The 17,015-nt window shown below is 35.3% G+C and overlaps 1 protein-coding gene across 1 annotated transcript; it reads left to right on the forward strand.

The window, feature by feature from the left end:
• The first annotated feature begins 6,581 nt into the window (after positions 1–6,581).
• On the forward strand, positions 6,582–13,287 carry LOC110108215. Its single transcript, XM_020838759.2, has 4 exons — positions 6,582–6,923; positions 7,010–7,059; positions 7,202–7,283; positions 13,084–13,287. The coding sequence occupies exons 1-4, from the start codon at positions 6,668–6,670 to the stop codon at positions 13,128–13,130; spliced, it is 435 nt and encodes a 144-aa protein (XP_020694418.1). The 5' UTR covers positions 6,582–6,667; the 3' UTR covers positions 13,131–13,287.
• Positions 13,288–17,015: the final 3,728 nt, after the last annotated feature.

A 17,015-nucleotide genomic window follows, 5' to 3' on the forward strand; every position in this document is an offset into this window, starting at 1 on the left:
TGATCGGGTATAATATGACTTGTGTAGTATTGAGTTATATCAGGTCAAGTTAAGATATGTCAGATCTTGCTTATATTGCTTACATTGCTTATATTGATGCATTTTTTGCATGTGCATGTGATATGAGCACATATGATAAATTGTACATTTGATATGACCTAATATGATAAATACGTTTTATATATATATATATATATATATATATATATATATATATATATGAATCATGCGATGATTTATATGATATATATAACACGTTGCATTGGCATTGGGTAGACTACATTGGATATTATACATGAAATAAACATTGTACGTAATGCATATGATAATAACAAGTGTATGGATTTTCTAAATGGATATACGAACTAAACAATTCGGTAACTGATATGTATAGAAATGATAGAACCTTCTGATTCTTTATTTAGTTACTGATCACTGCTCTTAAGATATACAGTTATATAAATTGTTATTACTCATATAACCAACCCAATACTGTTCACAGTGGCTAAAACATGCTTTTATACTTCCATGTTCAAATTGATATTAATTGAATGATTACATGCATGCTATTTATATTTTCTCGCATTGATTTTAATGGTATGTTCTAATAGCCTAATGAGTTGTTATCTCATTCCGTGGTTTTATATGTTCTTTCACGAAGAGGATGCCATAACTCCTAAACTTCTATAAGACGCATTTTAACCTATAATAGCCAAATAATATTTCAGGAGTCATTATAGATCTAATTTGCAATCCATCTTTATCATAAAATTAAAGTTTGGATGGTCTAGAATTCAATTTTGTACATATTTAGTTCAAACATTTTTTTTATATTTGTGCTGATTAAGCGAATTTTTTGGGGATTACAAAAAACAAACTTCGAATGAGTTTAAAAATGATATACAAATAATATGATGTTTGAATTAAAGTTTAAATTATGTTTAAACACATAAAATCATATTCAAATTTAGTTTGAACTTTTTTGAACCTAGGATTCAACATAAATTTTGAAAAAAAAAAGATTTGTAGCCAGGTTCAAACTCATAAAATAAGGTTTGAATTTTATTTAAACCTAATTTGTACTTCTTTTTTAACCTAAAGATTGACCATTATGTTCAAAATAGAGGTTCAAACCTCATTCAAACTTAGGCTTCGTTTGGGACAGCTTTCGTACTATTTTTAAAAAAGTCTTTCTAGTACAAAAAATTCAAATTCAAGAAATTTTTGTGCTAGAAAGCTATTTTATAAAGCAAGAAGAAAGTTGTCCCAAACGAAGCTTTAATATTTGAGCAATTGCTTTAGAATAGAGTTTTGAAATTGGGTTTGAATGAGTATCATGTTCAAGGACTAGTCTTCATTTTTTCTCATTATCTTATATTGATGTTGATCTAAACAAAAAAAAAATAGAGATTGGGAGATTTTCAAACAAGTACCAGGGCAAAAAAAATTAGAAGGAAGTCATGGGGTTGATTCGGTCCTCCGAAGCCCTTGGCTGTCGAGCTGATCCGGCCGAGGGATCGAAGATACTAATGGGATTGATTCGCTCTCTCAGTCTCCTCGTCGTTGATTTGATCTTGCCGAGTTGAGCCAAAAAGGCAAGTGCCCTCCCCAACCTTCCCTCAAGGGGAGGGGGCGCCGGAAGGCTGCCATATTTTTTGGGGAAATAAAAGATATTTTTGAAATTAAATTTAAATTTTAATAATAATGATAATAATAACATGTATGGCAACAAATTGAAGATTTGAAGGAAGTCCCGGGTTGATTCGGTCCCCAAAAGCCCTTGGTCGTCGAGCTGATCCGGCTGAGGGATTGAAGACTTGAAGACTCTTTATGTGAAGACTCTTTATGAGATCAATTTGCTCTCCCATTTTCCTCGTCGTTATTTGATTCAGCTAAGTCGATCCAAAAGGGAAAGTGCCCTCCCCAACCTCCCCTCGCGAGGAGGGGGCGCCGGAAGGTAGTCGTATTTTTCTGGGGAATAAAATTTTAAATTTAATTAAAATTAAATTAAATTGCTTAAATTAACAGGTGGCACGCATTAGAAGACTTGAAGACTCTTTATAGAATTGATTTGCTCTCCCAATCTCCTCGCTGTCGATTTGATCTGGCCGAGTCGAACCAAAAGGACAAGTAACCTCCCCAACCTCCTCCCGCATGAGGGGGTGCCGGAAGGCTGCCGGATTTTTTAGGGGGATAATTTTTTTAAAAAAGTAAATTAAGTCCCTTAATTATTATATCACAACAAATTGGAGAAGACTGAAGGAAGTCTCGGGATTGATACGGTCCCCCGAAGGCCTTGGCCGTCAATCTGTTTTGACCAAGGGATTAAAGAATTGAAGACTCTTTATGAGATCGATTTACTCTTCTAATCTACTCGTCGTTGATTTGATATGGTCGAGTCAAGCCAAAAGGGCAAGCGCCCTCCTCTACCTCCCTTCACAAAGAAGGGGCGCTGGGAGGCTACCGAAAATTGAAACAAATCAAAGGACCCTTGCATAATTAATTAAAAAATAAAACTTTATGATTTTTTGATTAATTTGAAATAAAAAAATTATGACCTGACTTGATTTGAAATTGACTGGACATGTGATACATGCAAAATGGGCTTTTAATCAGGATATCATACTCCAAGAAATAACAAATTTATTTGAGTCACTATTAAATCATGAATGATATTAATTATATAAGTAATTTGATAACGCTTTTGAACATTTTAACTTCAGATTGAGGAGTGATAATGAGCATCTTACTTCAAAAATTGTATATGTCAAACAACATAAAGATACTTATGTTGATTTGAAGGTTAATGGGTGCACATTTAGCATTTTAAATAGTGAATGTTCGAATGCTAATACAATTGTTCCATTCCATTCTTCTCTAAAACTTTCCAATGTTATCTTAGACAGCTTGATGTCGAAGAAAATTTGTACTTGACATTGATAAATAGGTCTGCACAAGATGAAGGAAACATGAAGATTGCAATTGAATCAAGTTGTCAAACCATAGTTACAAGATCATTTAATGCAAGTAACTTAGGTTTCAATGATAGAAAGAGAATGATCTTATAGCTTTGGTGCTTGATAGCAATATCACATTTGATCACATAAGCAATCACCTATGGGCCACAAGACACCATTAACATAGCATTTTAGGTTCCTAACATATGTTTGATAATCTCCTACGAACACAAGGTCAATGTGTAACGAAAGCGACAACTCACTGGTCAACCTGCATAAAGGAGTTAGTGATGAATGCAACCCATTCAACAGTTAATATTGATATGCAAGTGAATATACTAAATTTACATGCATGCAATGTCAATTAATTTGTTAAGAATATATGTCACTTGCATGTGCTCCGATCAACGTTTTAAAGTTAAAAACACAAATAACCAAGAATGCTACGCAGGGTCAAATGCTCGTTAATAGAATATTTCATTTGCAAACTAAATACAACCCTGCATGTGCTCCGACGTATGTTAAAGTTACAAATACAATTGCCCGAAAATGTTTCGCAAGGTCAAATGCTCACTAATGTAACATTCTATTTTCAAAATAAATATAACCTGCATGGGCTCCAACTGCTGCATATGATTCCAAAATCCAACGGTCAGAGAATGATGTGTAGGTCTAATCTCAATTCAAGTTTCATCATCCTCCTCGAAAGGACTGGAGTCGACATGACTTGAATTGCAAAAATGCCTCCCAAATTTCTATGAAAATAGAAGTGACTTTAATGTCACCCCGATGACGGCCGTGCTGATTGAAAATCTCAACCGAAGGAGTCAAATCTCAAATCTAACAAAAGTCTAAATATCTGAAATGAAATATTTCACTTAAAAACTTGAAACTAGAATCATCCACCTCCTGCAATCATTTGTTGGGGGTGATAAAATTGAAATTAACCTGAGCTCATAAAGAATGAATGTGTGTCAGGTGTATCACTAAGATTCATCCTCAAATAGTCTCTTGCCAGCAGGGACGTGGCACGTGCCCTCTAATTGGGTGGTTTTGTCACAAAATGGCATTATTATATTACGATCACGGTCAAAGCTCGTATGTTCCCTAAAGGTTTCAAACCCTTGAGTAATGAATCATAGGGTATATTCAATAGGCATAAAGCCCTCTGTCAGCTAAGGTGGATTCATGTCTATCTCCTTAAACAAATACCAACCCAAATCTACAAGGTATTCTTGGACGAAACAACCCATGACTGTCGATAAGGTACCTCATGTCATGTTGGGTCGACTACCTCCTCTGACTAAGTAGACCATGGATCATGACAGTCTGGGATAATGGAACCATGGGATTTTGACGGGCTTGTCTTCATTCCTCCACCACCAGTTTTATGTTTATGATGATAAATCTTAAGTCTCAATCTCCAAAATCCATATCCCCAAATCCAAACCCTCAAACTGTTGTTATTATACGTTGTATTTACAACCTATACAACCTTTTCAATAACTAGCCTTAATCGAAAGTTCTTTCTCGTTATTGAGAGGGGTAATTAACTATAGGGGCTTGCGCCTATAGGACACAAGTACTCATATCATAAAGTCCTCATAAGATGTGGGTGAAATATCTATATAATGTCTTATCTAAAACTCAATCTGCCTTCTGAAAATTCACCCGGATCCTAAATCCGTTAAAACTCTCCACCGTCACATTAAAACAAATAGAAAAGAAAAAGAGATATGCGCGGAGAGGCCGGGAGCACAATGCTGGAATTTTCGGAGCCCACAATTGAACTAATTTATTTGATTTGCTTTATTATTAGTATAGATGTCCAACTTGATGATTCTTGTAGAGGCATTATATTGTCAATCACATATAAAGCTGTGAATGATGTAGTGTGCAACGTGAGGGAAGGCTTATGAAGTTAATTTATTGTGTTATTGATGATCGTTTGTTTAATTATGAGAAGAATAGGATTATTTTATTTAATACATTGATAGTGATTGAAGAAGAAGAGTGTTTTTTAAGTACTAATAGTGAACAATATCTTGGGAGCTAATATATACTATAAGAAGAATAGAGTAAGTCTATATTAATATTTTTCAAAATAATTAGTGAGCTTATGAGCTAATGAGTCAAGTCAACGGCGGTCCAAATTTGACTCATTAACTAATCGAGCTAACATAACGAGCCATTTATCAAGCCTAGCTTGAACCGACTCACGAGACGGCTTGACTCACTTACACCCATAATTATAAGTGTATTAATGGTTAGATGTACGATTAAAAAATCACTTATTTTGCAGCTTAAGCTTCCAAGTTCCACCTTATATTTGATCAGATCACATTTGTACTGAAGTATTTATTATAGAATTGGTATTGAATTATTCTTTTAAAACAAGGTCAACGTGCACTTACAATTTAATTTTAGAAATGACTAATGAGTTTATTATTGAATTTAATTAAATTTAATTTTAATAAAAAGTATTTATCATAAAATTTAATATGTGAATATAAAGAATTATCTCTTTAGAAAATATTTGATTAAAAAATTTAAAGGATGTATGTATAAATAAAAATCCAATAAAAATATTAGTGGTAAAAAAAAATCAGGTAAGTTTAGTGGAACTTTACAAGGCTTAAATAGTATAAAAAATATTGTAGTGTAAAATGAAAGAAATATATTTAAAATATTTTAAGTTATTCGCATGAGTATAAAATCAATGAATGTGATTATTTTTTTCATTTGATTTGAAGTAAAATGAATGAAGTGTAAAACTCAATAATGACAGTGGTTGATGGTAAATGAAATTGGCAATGACAACGGTTGTCAGCCATGGGTAGTGACCAACAATCAGTGTTCACAAACAACGGCTGACGGTGACAATGTCGACAATGGTAGAGAAATTTTTACAGTGTAATTGGAATTGACCAAATCTTATAATTTAAGTTATTCGTAGGAGTATAAAATCAATGAATGTGATTATTTTTTTCATTTGATTTGAAGTAAAATGAATGAAGTGTAAAACTCAATAATGACAGTGGTTGATGGTAAATGAAATTGGCAATGACAACGGTTGTCAGCCATGGGTAGTGACCAACAATCAGTGTTCACAAACAACGGCTGACGGTGACAATGTCGACAATGGTAGAGAAATTTTTACAGTGTAATTGGAATTGACCAAATCTTATAGTTTTCAAATATTCAAAATTAAACTAGACAATGAATACCTAATACTTCAAAAATTTACAATGTATTTCTTTTATTTCAATCAAAACACTAATTTTTTTAAAAATCTTTATATTTTGAATACTTTACACATCTTTCAAATGAAAATACTTCAAGTTGATTATCTCTCATTGCTTTTAAGCATTGTCGCCACTACTCGCTGCCACTTACTGCTCGTCCTAGATGTCGCCTTGTGACATCTGCTATAGCTTTCAGCTAACCACCGCCGCCTCCATCAAATACTTTCATCTTTAAATTTTATATTACATTCATTTTAATTTAAATCAAATAAAAAAATATTAATTACTTGCTTTATATGCTTCAAATAATTAGAAATATTTCAAATAAATTCACTTTATTCCACACTTTACTCTCCATTTAAGCACCTCCAACCAAAAATATCAAGGTCTGCTGTGGATTAGTTGGCGCGGCTAAGCAAAACTGAAGCAGGAGTAGTCGTGGCGCTTCTTAACTCGCAAATCGCTATGCTTTCTGGAAGTCCATCTCTCATGGAGGCTTCTTCCTTTCCTATGCCTCTTGTGTCGTCTCGTCCTCAAATTCTAAGTTGGAACCTTTCAGCTAAACCTAACCGTCCTCTCCATTTTAGAGGAAAAGAAAGAGGATGGATGAATCGACGAATCAGTCTCATTCGAGTACCTCCCATCTGTGCTATGGATGGAGGCACTGCTTCCAACCTTGCTCCGGTGGAGATTAGCTGGCAAATCGCAGTTGGTGCATTAGGTCAGCTTTCTCCCAGTTTCTCTTTATGATGTTTTCATTTTCCGCTGGAAAACTGAGGTATTTTTATTGTTCCGATTGCAAAACAGCCGGTGCGACGCCCTTTATCGTTGCAGGGATTGAATTTGGCAAGCGAATTGTATGTGAGATTTTTTTTATTTCTTTTTTCTCTTGATTTAGGTTATCTAATTTCAGTATCTTTGTTGTCTTTCCTGAGTCCCTATGGGTTTCTCGATGTCAATTCAAATCCAAACTTTTTTTTTTCCTGTGATTTTTACCAGGTGGCGCAGAGAAAATGTGGAACATGTGGAGGATCTGGACTTGTTCTGAGGGATGAATACTTCTCCCGCTGCCCGACATGTGGTATATTAAGTCTTTCTGCTCATTAAAAATCTTGTCTTACAGGTGTTAGAAAGTAAAATTGTTTCAGATTTTGAATGTTTTATATCAGGCCATGTAGCACAACAAATCCTTTCCTTGTTTACCATACGCACATAGATGGCGTATTTGGAGGTTTTTGCAATTGGATAATTTGATTGGATAAGTGACTAAACCAAGGAAACGCCAAATATCTTGGTTATTTGAATATCCAAATAACCAACTTTTCTTTCATTCATTATCCAATAATCAACAACCAAATTGCTTGTTTGATCTTTAGTTTTCGTTTAATCAATTGTTTGTTGGCCAGATAGAAAATGATACATACATGAACGCATGTGTATTCATGCCTGAAGCTGTTGGTGGTTGCAGGCACTAGAGGTGGCCACTTCAATTGTTAAAGGGGTAATCGCTTGTTGTGTTACATGCAACGGCTGTTGATGATGGTTGTGGTCCCCTATAAACGATGGTCGTTGGCACCATGCATGCATGCATGCATGCCTATAAGTACATGCTCACATGCATGCACATGGACATATGCGGTCAAGAATAGTGGTTGTTGAGTGTTGGCAGTGGCCAGTAGCCTTTATTGAGCATTGGAGGTCTAGCGTATTAATTTATGGAACCTAGTTTTCTCTTTAAAATATAAGGTGTAGACTCAAAATAGTTGGTTTGGACTATTAAAGGTTCAAAATTTTGCTACAAATTTGTTATTGTAGTTTAAATTTAAACAAATTTGAACTTAGTTTGATATTAATTTTCACCTCCTTAAGTCGTTTAAACAGGGGACCTAAAAGGGGCCTATTATTGAATTTTGCATTTTCTTTCCATGGAAGAAAGAGATGGCTTAGTGCAATTGAAGAGAAAGATAAGAGCTAGGGAAAGAGAGTGGAATAAAGGACGAGAAAAAGAGAGAATATGTGGGAGAAAGAGAGGAGGATTGCTTGGCTTTTGTAATTTTGGCCATGTTGTATGATTTCGATGTGGTGCAATCACAGTGATGTTAGTGCAAGTGTCGTGGTATAATGGTATTATTGTAAACATGGTGGTATTACATACTTGTCAAAGGCGAGACGTAGTTACCTGTGGAGCTATGGCGCTGAGCGCACGGCGCAGTGTTCGTCATTTTAAACATGATGCATTATATATATATATATATATCATTAAATAGCAAACAATATGTTGGTCTGAGTAAAACTTAAGCATAAATATCCTGCCAAATAGTAAAAATTGCAACTTTAAATTTTACATAAACTTACATCAATAGATTTGAGTGGGATATAAGCATAATTTAGTCAAAATCATGCCAAATAGCAAAATTGACAGCTTTAAATCCTATAAAAATTTAAATCCTTTTAATTTAACTCATTCAATTCTTTTACTTTGTTATTTTGTCTTTTATTATTTTCCCAAAATTTAAAGGATTCTCTTACTTTTTTAGCTCTTTACAAGATAAACTGCTTACTCAAAAAGGTATTTTGGATTATTAGAGGGTCAAAATTTTGTTGCAAATTTGTTATTGCGGTTTAAATTTACATTTGAACCTAATTTGATATTGATTTTCACTTCCTTAAAGTTCTTTAGATAGGGCATCTAAAATGGACCTATTATGATGTGGCCATCCTTACACTCAGCACCTGAGGTGGCCATCCTCACACTCAGCGTTCCTGTAGCCATATATGTCCCACTTCCTCCTAACAACCCGCTATCCTTGCTGCTACTTTTATCTTTTTGGCATTATTACTATTGTCCTTTTTATAGTTTGCTTACCTTAATGTAGTAATTAGCACTATGTGAGTAGTATAATATATAGCTGTATTGACGAAGAAGAAAGGTAGACAATACACTATTCGTCTTTTTATAGACTTTGCTATTCCGTGAGTTGTTTTTTTGCTCTGGGTTTAACCTTGTCACCGACGACTACATCAATTTTGGTATCAGATCTAGGTTTTTCGCGGATGGTGGAAGGTAGTAACCACCCTCGACCCGATGCCGATCGGAGTCTGGATGAGTTGTGGGAAACACACCGACAAACGTCCAAGCAATTGGACGAGCTTGTCAATGCTTTCGCTAGGTTCGATGATGAAATGCGGGAGGAAATGAGACAGATAAGGACGGCTGCAAATCCTCTAGCGCCACCAGCCGCACCGGCAACCTTATCGGGACAGAGGGTACCAGCTCGAGGTGAACCTGCTCACAGAAGGATTATAGCCAGGCCACCGGATAGTTCGGATTCAGAGGGCAGTGAACTTCCGGCAAATGAATTGTCTGGAACTGATGAAGACGTTCGTCCTCCACTATTTGATCGGGGGAGGCGTCATCAGCAACATAGGCCCGAAAATGAACATGCTCGCATTAAACTAGACATTCCGTTCTTTGACGGGAGGCTCTATATAGAAGACTATCATGATTGGGAAGGAGTTGTTGAGAATTTTTTTGAATACATGGAGATCAACCCTGACAAGCAAGTCAAATATGTGGCATGTAGGCTCAAAGGCGGTGCCAATGCGTGGTGGATGCAATTACTTCAGAACAGGCAGCGGGAAGGCAAAGGTGCCATTCGCAATTGGAACCGTATGAAGCAATTGATGAGGCGGCATTTCCTTCCCACCGATTTTGAGCACTTCCTATATCTCCAATATCAGAATTGTATGCAAGGACAACGGTCCGTTAGTGATTGCACTGAAGAATTTTACAGATTGAGCGCACGCAATAATCTGACAGAATCAGAGAATCAATTGTTGGCACATTACATCGGTGGCTTGAAGGATCACCTTCAGGAGAAGTTGGAACTTAATTATGTTTGGTCACTTTCTCAAGCTGTTAATTTTGCTTTGAAGGTGGAAGCGCAATCGCAAAGAACAGGCCGAAATAATTTTCCTAGGCGAGCAATTCAGGAAGGCAATTTGGGAACAAACAGGGTGAGCACATCATCTCCAAAAATTCCTCCTATTGTTGCTCCTACAGGAGGAATACCGCAAGCTGAAGCCAGGGGGCAAGTTAAGCCGCGTGCACCTGCCAGGGACAACTCGTATGCCAAGCCATCTGCCATTAAGTGCTTTAGATGTTTGCGACCGGGTCACAAATCCAATGAGTGTCCTATGCGACACCAAGCCCAGTTGGTAGAAGTCGAAGATGACATTGAACCTTCGGGATTGCCAGATGAAGCAGAGTATCTGGTAGAAGAAGTGTCTGCCGATGAAGGAGAACCTGTTATTTGTGTGATGGAAAAGGTACTTATAGCCCCGAGGAAACCCGTCGAAACCCAAAGAAACAGTTTGTTTCGCACAAAGCGTACAATTAATGGGAAGGTGTGTGACTTGGTGATAGACAGCGGGTGCATTGAAAATATCATTTCCCGCGCTGCAATCCAAGCTTTACAGATCAAGACAACAAAGAATCCTAACCCCTTTAAGATCGGGTGGATTAAAAAGGGAGTCGATTTTCTTATCTCTGAGCTATGCAAGGTCACGTTCACCATAGGCAAGAGTTATTTATGTCAGATCACTTGTGATGTCTTTGAGATGGACGTATGTCACATAATACTGGGAAGACCATGGCAGTATGATATGTGTGAGCTAGTCATGATATAGATGCGCAAGGAAAGGTATCCTCAAGGAACATACTCTAAACTGAGTCAACGAAAAATGGGACCATTCCCCATCCTTCACAAAATTAATGATAATGCATATGTGATAGACCTCCCACCCGATGTCCACACTTCGCCTACATTCAATGTAGCTGATATCTACAGTTATCATCCACCATATAACATACATATTTCAAAAATCTCGTCGGAGTCGAGCTTCTCAGAACAGGGGGAGACCTGATGTGGCCATCCTCACACTCAGCACCTGATGTGGCCATCCTCACACTCAGCGTTCCTGTAGCCAGATACGTTCCACTTCCTCCTAACAACCCACTATCCTTGCTGCTACTTTTATCTTTTTGGCATTATTACTACTGTCCTTTTTATAGTTTGCTTACCTTAATATAGTAATTAGCACTATGTGAGTAGTAGAATTATATAGCTGTATTGACGGAGAAGAAAGGTAGACAATACACTATTCGTCTTTTTACAGACTTTGCTATTCCGTGAGTTGTTTTTCTGCTCTGGGTTTAACCTTGCCGCCGGCGACTACATCATATTATATTGAAATTTTTATTTTCTTGTCATAGGAAGAAAGAGATGATAGGTTCATTTGAAGCAAAAGATAAGAGCAAGGAAAAGAAAAAGAGAAAAATAGATATGGAGAAGATAAGAGAAACAGAAAGAGAAAAGTAGATATATTGCTTGGTTCTTTTAATTTTAGCTGTGGCATACCTTTCTATGAGTAAACTTAGTGGTGTTAGTGCAAGTGTCATGGTATTAATATAAACATAGTTAGTTCAGTGATATCGAAGGCATACTTGGCTGTGTTAGAAATTCTATTTTGTGAACCTAGAAAATTCTATTTTGTGAATCTGCTGAAGCCTCCTTGCCTCATCCTTCCTCCTTTAATCGAAAAACATAGTGCTTCGTCCCTACTTTTCTTCCTCTTCTTCTTCTTCTTTCAACAGTAGGACAACCACAAGCTTTCCCCCTTTGCTTTATTGTCTTCTTCATGGTCTTTTAATGCTCCTTTGATCATATTCATTCCAATTTGACTCTATAGTTTTACTTTTGAAGTATTTCTTTTAGTTTCTCTTTCATCTATTATTGTTTCTACTTTTTTTATGTACTCTTGTTATGATTTATATTAATGCAATGAAATACTAGTTTAATTTATATTTCTTACTCTTATATATTCTATTTATTTTATTTATATATGAACTTTTCTTTTATGAGTTCAAAATAGAGTTTCATATTCTTGCATCATGTCCTATTTTACCGATGTTTACCGCCATCTGATGTGGGGTGTGACCATTTATATGTGTGATCATAGGCATAGTCAAAGTAATCTTGCCTAACCATAACATTTTATATTTCATTTTGAGTTTTTTTATGATCTTCTTTCTATCCCTGCTTAACACTATTACGCTTTCGCTTGGTTACTTTTCCACAAGAGGTTGATCATCTATGAGCTCATTCATGTTTGATTGTGGACGTTCATTTTCTTATTCTATAAATTTTGTTTGGTGAAATTTTAACCCAATCAACTAGTGAAGTTAATTTTTTGAAAGGCTGAACTAAAAAAGACAACAATTTTAACCAAATAAAATCAACTTAGGCTTCATTTGGTTCTTCCTCTTCTTTTGTAAAAGATAGTTTTAGAGACATTGGTTAAGGAAGTGGAGTTTTCTAACGGAGAATCAAATATCAAAAAGCTTCTCAAAGCAGCAGAAAAATGAAGTTCCCTAAAAAACATTTCTATAGAAGCATCTCATCCAAACAACGACCAAAAAATAATTTTGTCGTTTATAAACAGAAAAGATAAAAAAATGCCTAAACAAATGAGGCCTTAATTTTGGTTGATCGGTCAACAAGGTTGAAATATTATGCATTAGCCGGATAAAAGATCGACACTGAACCAAACATATCTATGCAGTTTGATAGTGTCTACTCTGTTCAAGGCATTTGTTCTCAGTTCCTTCTATGATAAACTGAAATAATTGAATAGCAAATGCGGTTCCACCTACATGAAAGCTTTTTGGTTTCTTTGCTTTGGAATGAAAGTTTGGACTGTTAGGTTTTCCGATTGATAGAACCAAAACTGTTGAATTCAGCCAATTTGTCGAAGGCGCAGTCCTACGATAAACTGTTTAATTGCTATAAATTTTGCATGGTGACATTTTCTGCTTGCAGGTGGCTTCCTGCCATGGCAATCATGGAAAAGATTCTTCACTGGCTAAGTTCTTGATGTAACCAGTAAGTTACCAGAATTTGTAGCTCTACCCAAAGATCTCCTCTTATTGCCAGTTTTCCATGTAAATTTTCTCTATATATGTGATGATTTTTAAATATTTAAATGCGTATTTTCATTAGCAATTGCTAATTAATTCACCTGGATATGGCTGTATTTTGATAATTTATTTTTTTTTAGCGTTAACCAGGCTGTAGCAAAGCCAGGCCAAGTAATAATTTGGCTTAGATAGGTCAATTGAATTGAAGATTGAGCTTGTAATCGTAGCACTCATTTAGACTTCGTTTGGGACGGTTTTCTAACTGCTTCTTAAAACAGCTTTTTAATTAAAAAATTTTAAAAATTGTATTAAAAAGCTGCTTTAAGAAGCAGTGGGAAAGCCGCCCAAACGAAGCCTTAGTCACCAATCTAAGCTACTTCATTTCCTTAACTAGCTCTAGATTTACCGGCTATTGGATTAATAGCTGTAGATATTGGAGATGCCGTGATGCTTGCATATCTCAGTGATGAATGCATGCGCCACCATTGTGGACATCAGTGAGGTGGCATAACTACAAAGTAACCATATTTAGTGAGGTGATCAATCACCACCAAGAATGTTTCTTTGCCATGTGAGGGGGGAAGTTTGACGATGAAGTCTATGGAGAGATCCTCCTAAGTAGAAGAGATTATTTTGTGCAGACATCAGTGGGAGAACCGTCCGGTACCCGCTTGGTATCGAGCGTCAGTACTGCGGTACACTTTTGAAGTGACATGGCGTATTTTTGTTGGTCTCTGGATGATGTTCGGACTCCGCACAGAAAAAAATCCCAAGTAGAGCATTTTATTACACTAGAATTCATGGAGCATTTTATGCATTGTTGGGATAGGGAATAGTTGGGGTATTCCTACATATCTGAGCGATTGAGGTTTCGTTTGATATGGCTTTTTTACTGAAAATTTCTATTACTAAAAAGTTGTTCTAAGAAGCAATAAAAAAAAGTAATTTCAAATGAAAACTATATCTTAATTTTAATATGTTGTTGCTCATAAAATTTTAAAGTAAAAAAAAAAAAAAGTTTTATTTGGGATGACTTTTTTACTACTTTAGTGGTTTAGCAAATTTTTTATATAAAAAATTATATTAAAAAGCTATTTTATAATGTAATTTTTAAATATAAAAATTTTAATTTTTGTATGAAAAAACTAAAGGAAGCCTATGTTATTTAAAAAGAGATTCAGATCCTCTAATCATGTTGGTGAATTGGTGCTTTAGTCATATTTTTATTATAAATATTAGAATTTAATTTATCAAAATTTAAATAATTTTGAAAGAAAATGGTAAAATAATATCATCCTTTGAAAATAAATTATGTTGGTACCGTCCATGCGTTTGGTGTGTACGTTATACGCTTTTCTTTTGTTTTTTTTTTTCGTTTAATTAGCCGGGCCCGACCCATGTGATTAGGTGCGTCAAAGACTGTTCTCTCCGTCCGTCCCATTTGACGAGAATGCCCCTTCTTTTGCTACGAATCTACTAGGGGTGTCAATTTTTGACACGACACGAAACATGACCCGAACCCGACCCGGAAAATCCGGGTTCGGGTTGCAGTTCTTGACTCATTTGAAAAATTGGGTCAGGTCCGGGTCAACCCGCTAACCCGACTTTAACCCGATTTGACCCGAAACATGAAAAAATGTCTGTCTGCCAGGTCAATTCGCACACCCCATTCACAAACTTCGCTAAGTTCGCTCATGCTACCAACTCCTTTCCCTACATCTCTACATGCATCTTCCTACACACAACTAACGAAATACTGGATCTCCCTCCTAACCCCTACAGCCACAGCCTACACCATCTCTCCCTCTTCGTTTGCTCACCAAAGGCAGCCACTAAAGGCTGATACCAGATCAACTTCGGGTCATTCGTGTCGGGTCGGGTTGACCCGGACCCGAATCGGGTCGGGTTCGGGTCCAGAAACCTGACCCGTTTTTAAAAACGGGTCGGGTTCGGGTTGACCCGAACAGTGCCGGATCAGTTCCGGGTTCGACCCGAACCCGACCCGTTGACCCGAATTGACACCCCTAGAATCTACGTATGCAGGCTTCTGTCAAAGCTGCATTTGGACTAAGGACTGATAATTTAAAAAAAAATTATAATTTTTTGAATTTATTTTGAAGTAAATATGATATAAATTTGATTAATTATTTACATATTTAATTTATCTTGAATAAATTTAACAGTTTTGAAATTTATAATGATCAATTTTCATTAGAATAACTTGATATAGAACTTTATTTTATAATTAACTCCAAATTTTAAACATTAAAACACTCAATATAATGATCAATTTTCATTAGAATAACTTGATATAGAACTTTCTTTTAAAATTAACTCAATAAAATGCCTCAAATAAATGCAGATTCATTTTATTATGATTTATCAAATTAATATATATCGTACAATATGATTTATTATGATCAATTTAAATTAATTTCATATTTGATTCTAGTTATGTTAAAATCCTCTAAATTTAAAATTTGAATATGACTAAAAAATAAAAATACATGTTTAACACATGTAACTCCAGCCTTGATTATTTCTTCCTAGCTTACTCTTCTTGTCCTGCAAAATTTTTAATGATCTAGGCTTATAGTTATAGCCTAATCTTCTTTCCTAAATCCTAAACGCCAAATCCTAAACTGTATATAAATAGGCCAGTAAAACTAGTTATAAATTAAATTATATTTGTAATCATCAAAACATAACAGTACTATTACATGCTCCTGAAATTTAATAGATTTAACTAGAAGTTTATAAATATCATATATTGAAGTTAAATTGAAGTCTAATTATAATTATTTTGATAGAAAATCAATCAATATTTTTAAAACTAACAGATTTGATTGTAATTAGTTCCAACTCGGCTTAAAATCAATGTGTTTTTGGTCTACTTAAATTTGAATAAATTTGAAATGAAAATATTAAATTTTTAAGTAGAAATATACTCTCTAGCACTCAACTGGATAGCACCTCCTGCCCTACTATGCAGATCTTTACTTAGCTTTCTATTTTTGTTTTTATTTATGCATCTATCTATTAGCAGTGTAAATTCCTACTGGCAGATTCGATGCAGTATTGGACCAACCAGTTCAACCGGTATAATCGTGAGCCAATTTAGTTGCCGGTTCGGAAGTTCCAATTTAGTTGCCGGTTTGGAGAAGTTGAAGAATAAGATTTAAGAATATAAAGTGGTATGCTTGGCGCATCATGCAACTTTAATTTTGGTCTATTATTTGTTCTTTACACTATACAAAGGAAAGTAGAGAACAACTTAAAATTCTTGTATGATGTGGGACTAAAAATTTGGGAGAATTTTGCATGAGTATAAAGCCTTAAACTATCAAATTGTTTGGGTTACAAATTTGAATTGAAAATGCATATAATTTATTAAAGTTAGAAACATAATTTTTTTAATATTATTAAATTTATATATTATATTATTATTATTATTAAAAAATACATTTATATTTATGCAATTATATATACTATTATTTTTTAATATTTAAGACTTATTTATCATGCATATAATTATATTTGTAATATAAATATATGTATATTGTTGCATCCTGTAATATTAGCGGCATGAGACAGGGGTTAGAAAGATCTTTGTCTGACGATGGAGGTCAGATGGACCCTAGTAGTAAGGCAATATTGTGATAGAACTCGGGGCGTTAGGTGGTGGCCCGACAGAAGTTAGGGCCTTAGATGGTGGTCCGGCAGAAGTTTGATCCTCAAGTGGTGGTCCGGCAGAAGTTCGGACCTTATGTGGTGGTCTGGCAGAAGTTTGATCTTCAAGTGGTGGTCCGGCAGAAGTCCGGGCCTCAAGTAGAG

The sequence above is a fragment of the Dendrobium catenatum genome, unplaced genomic scaffold (assembly GCF_001605985.2).
Source record: "Dendrobium catenatum unplaced genomic scaffold, ASM160598v2 fragScaff_scaffold_1574, whole genome shotgun sequence".
NCBI classification, from domain to species: Eukaryota; Viridiplantae; Streptophyta; class Magnoliopsida; order Asparagales; family Orchidaceae; genus Dendrobium; species Dendrobium catenatum.

Bases quoted from the DNA above. Each gene is read 5' to 3' on its own strand.
- LOC110108215 (XM_020838759.2), top strand. From the start codon at position 6,668: ATGCTTTCTGGAAGTCCATCTCTCATGGAGGCTTCTTCCTTTCCTATG. The intron at 7,060-7,201 runs GTATGTGAGATT...GATTTTTACCAG, and splicing joins TTGAATTTGGCAAGCGAATT to GTGGCGCAGAGAAAATGTGG. The intron at 7,284-13,083 runs GTATATTAAGTC...TTCTGCTTGCAG, and splicing joins CTCCCGCTGCCCGACATGTG to GTGGCTTCCTGCCATGGCAA.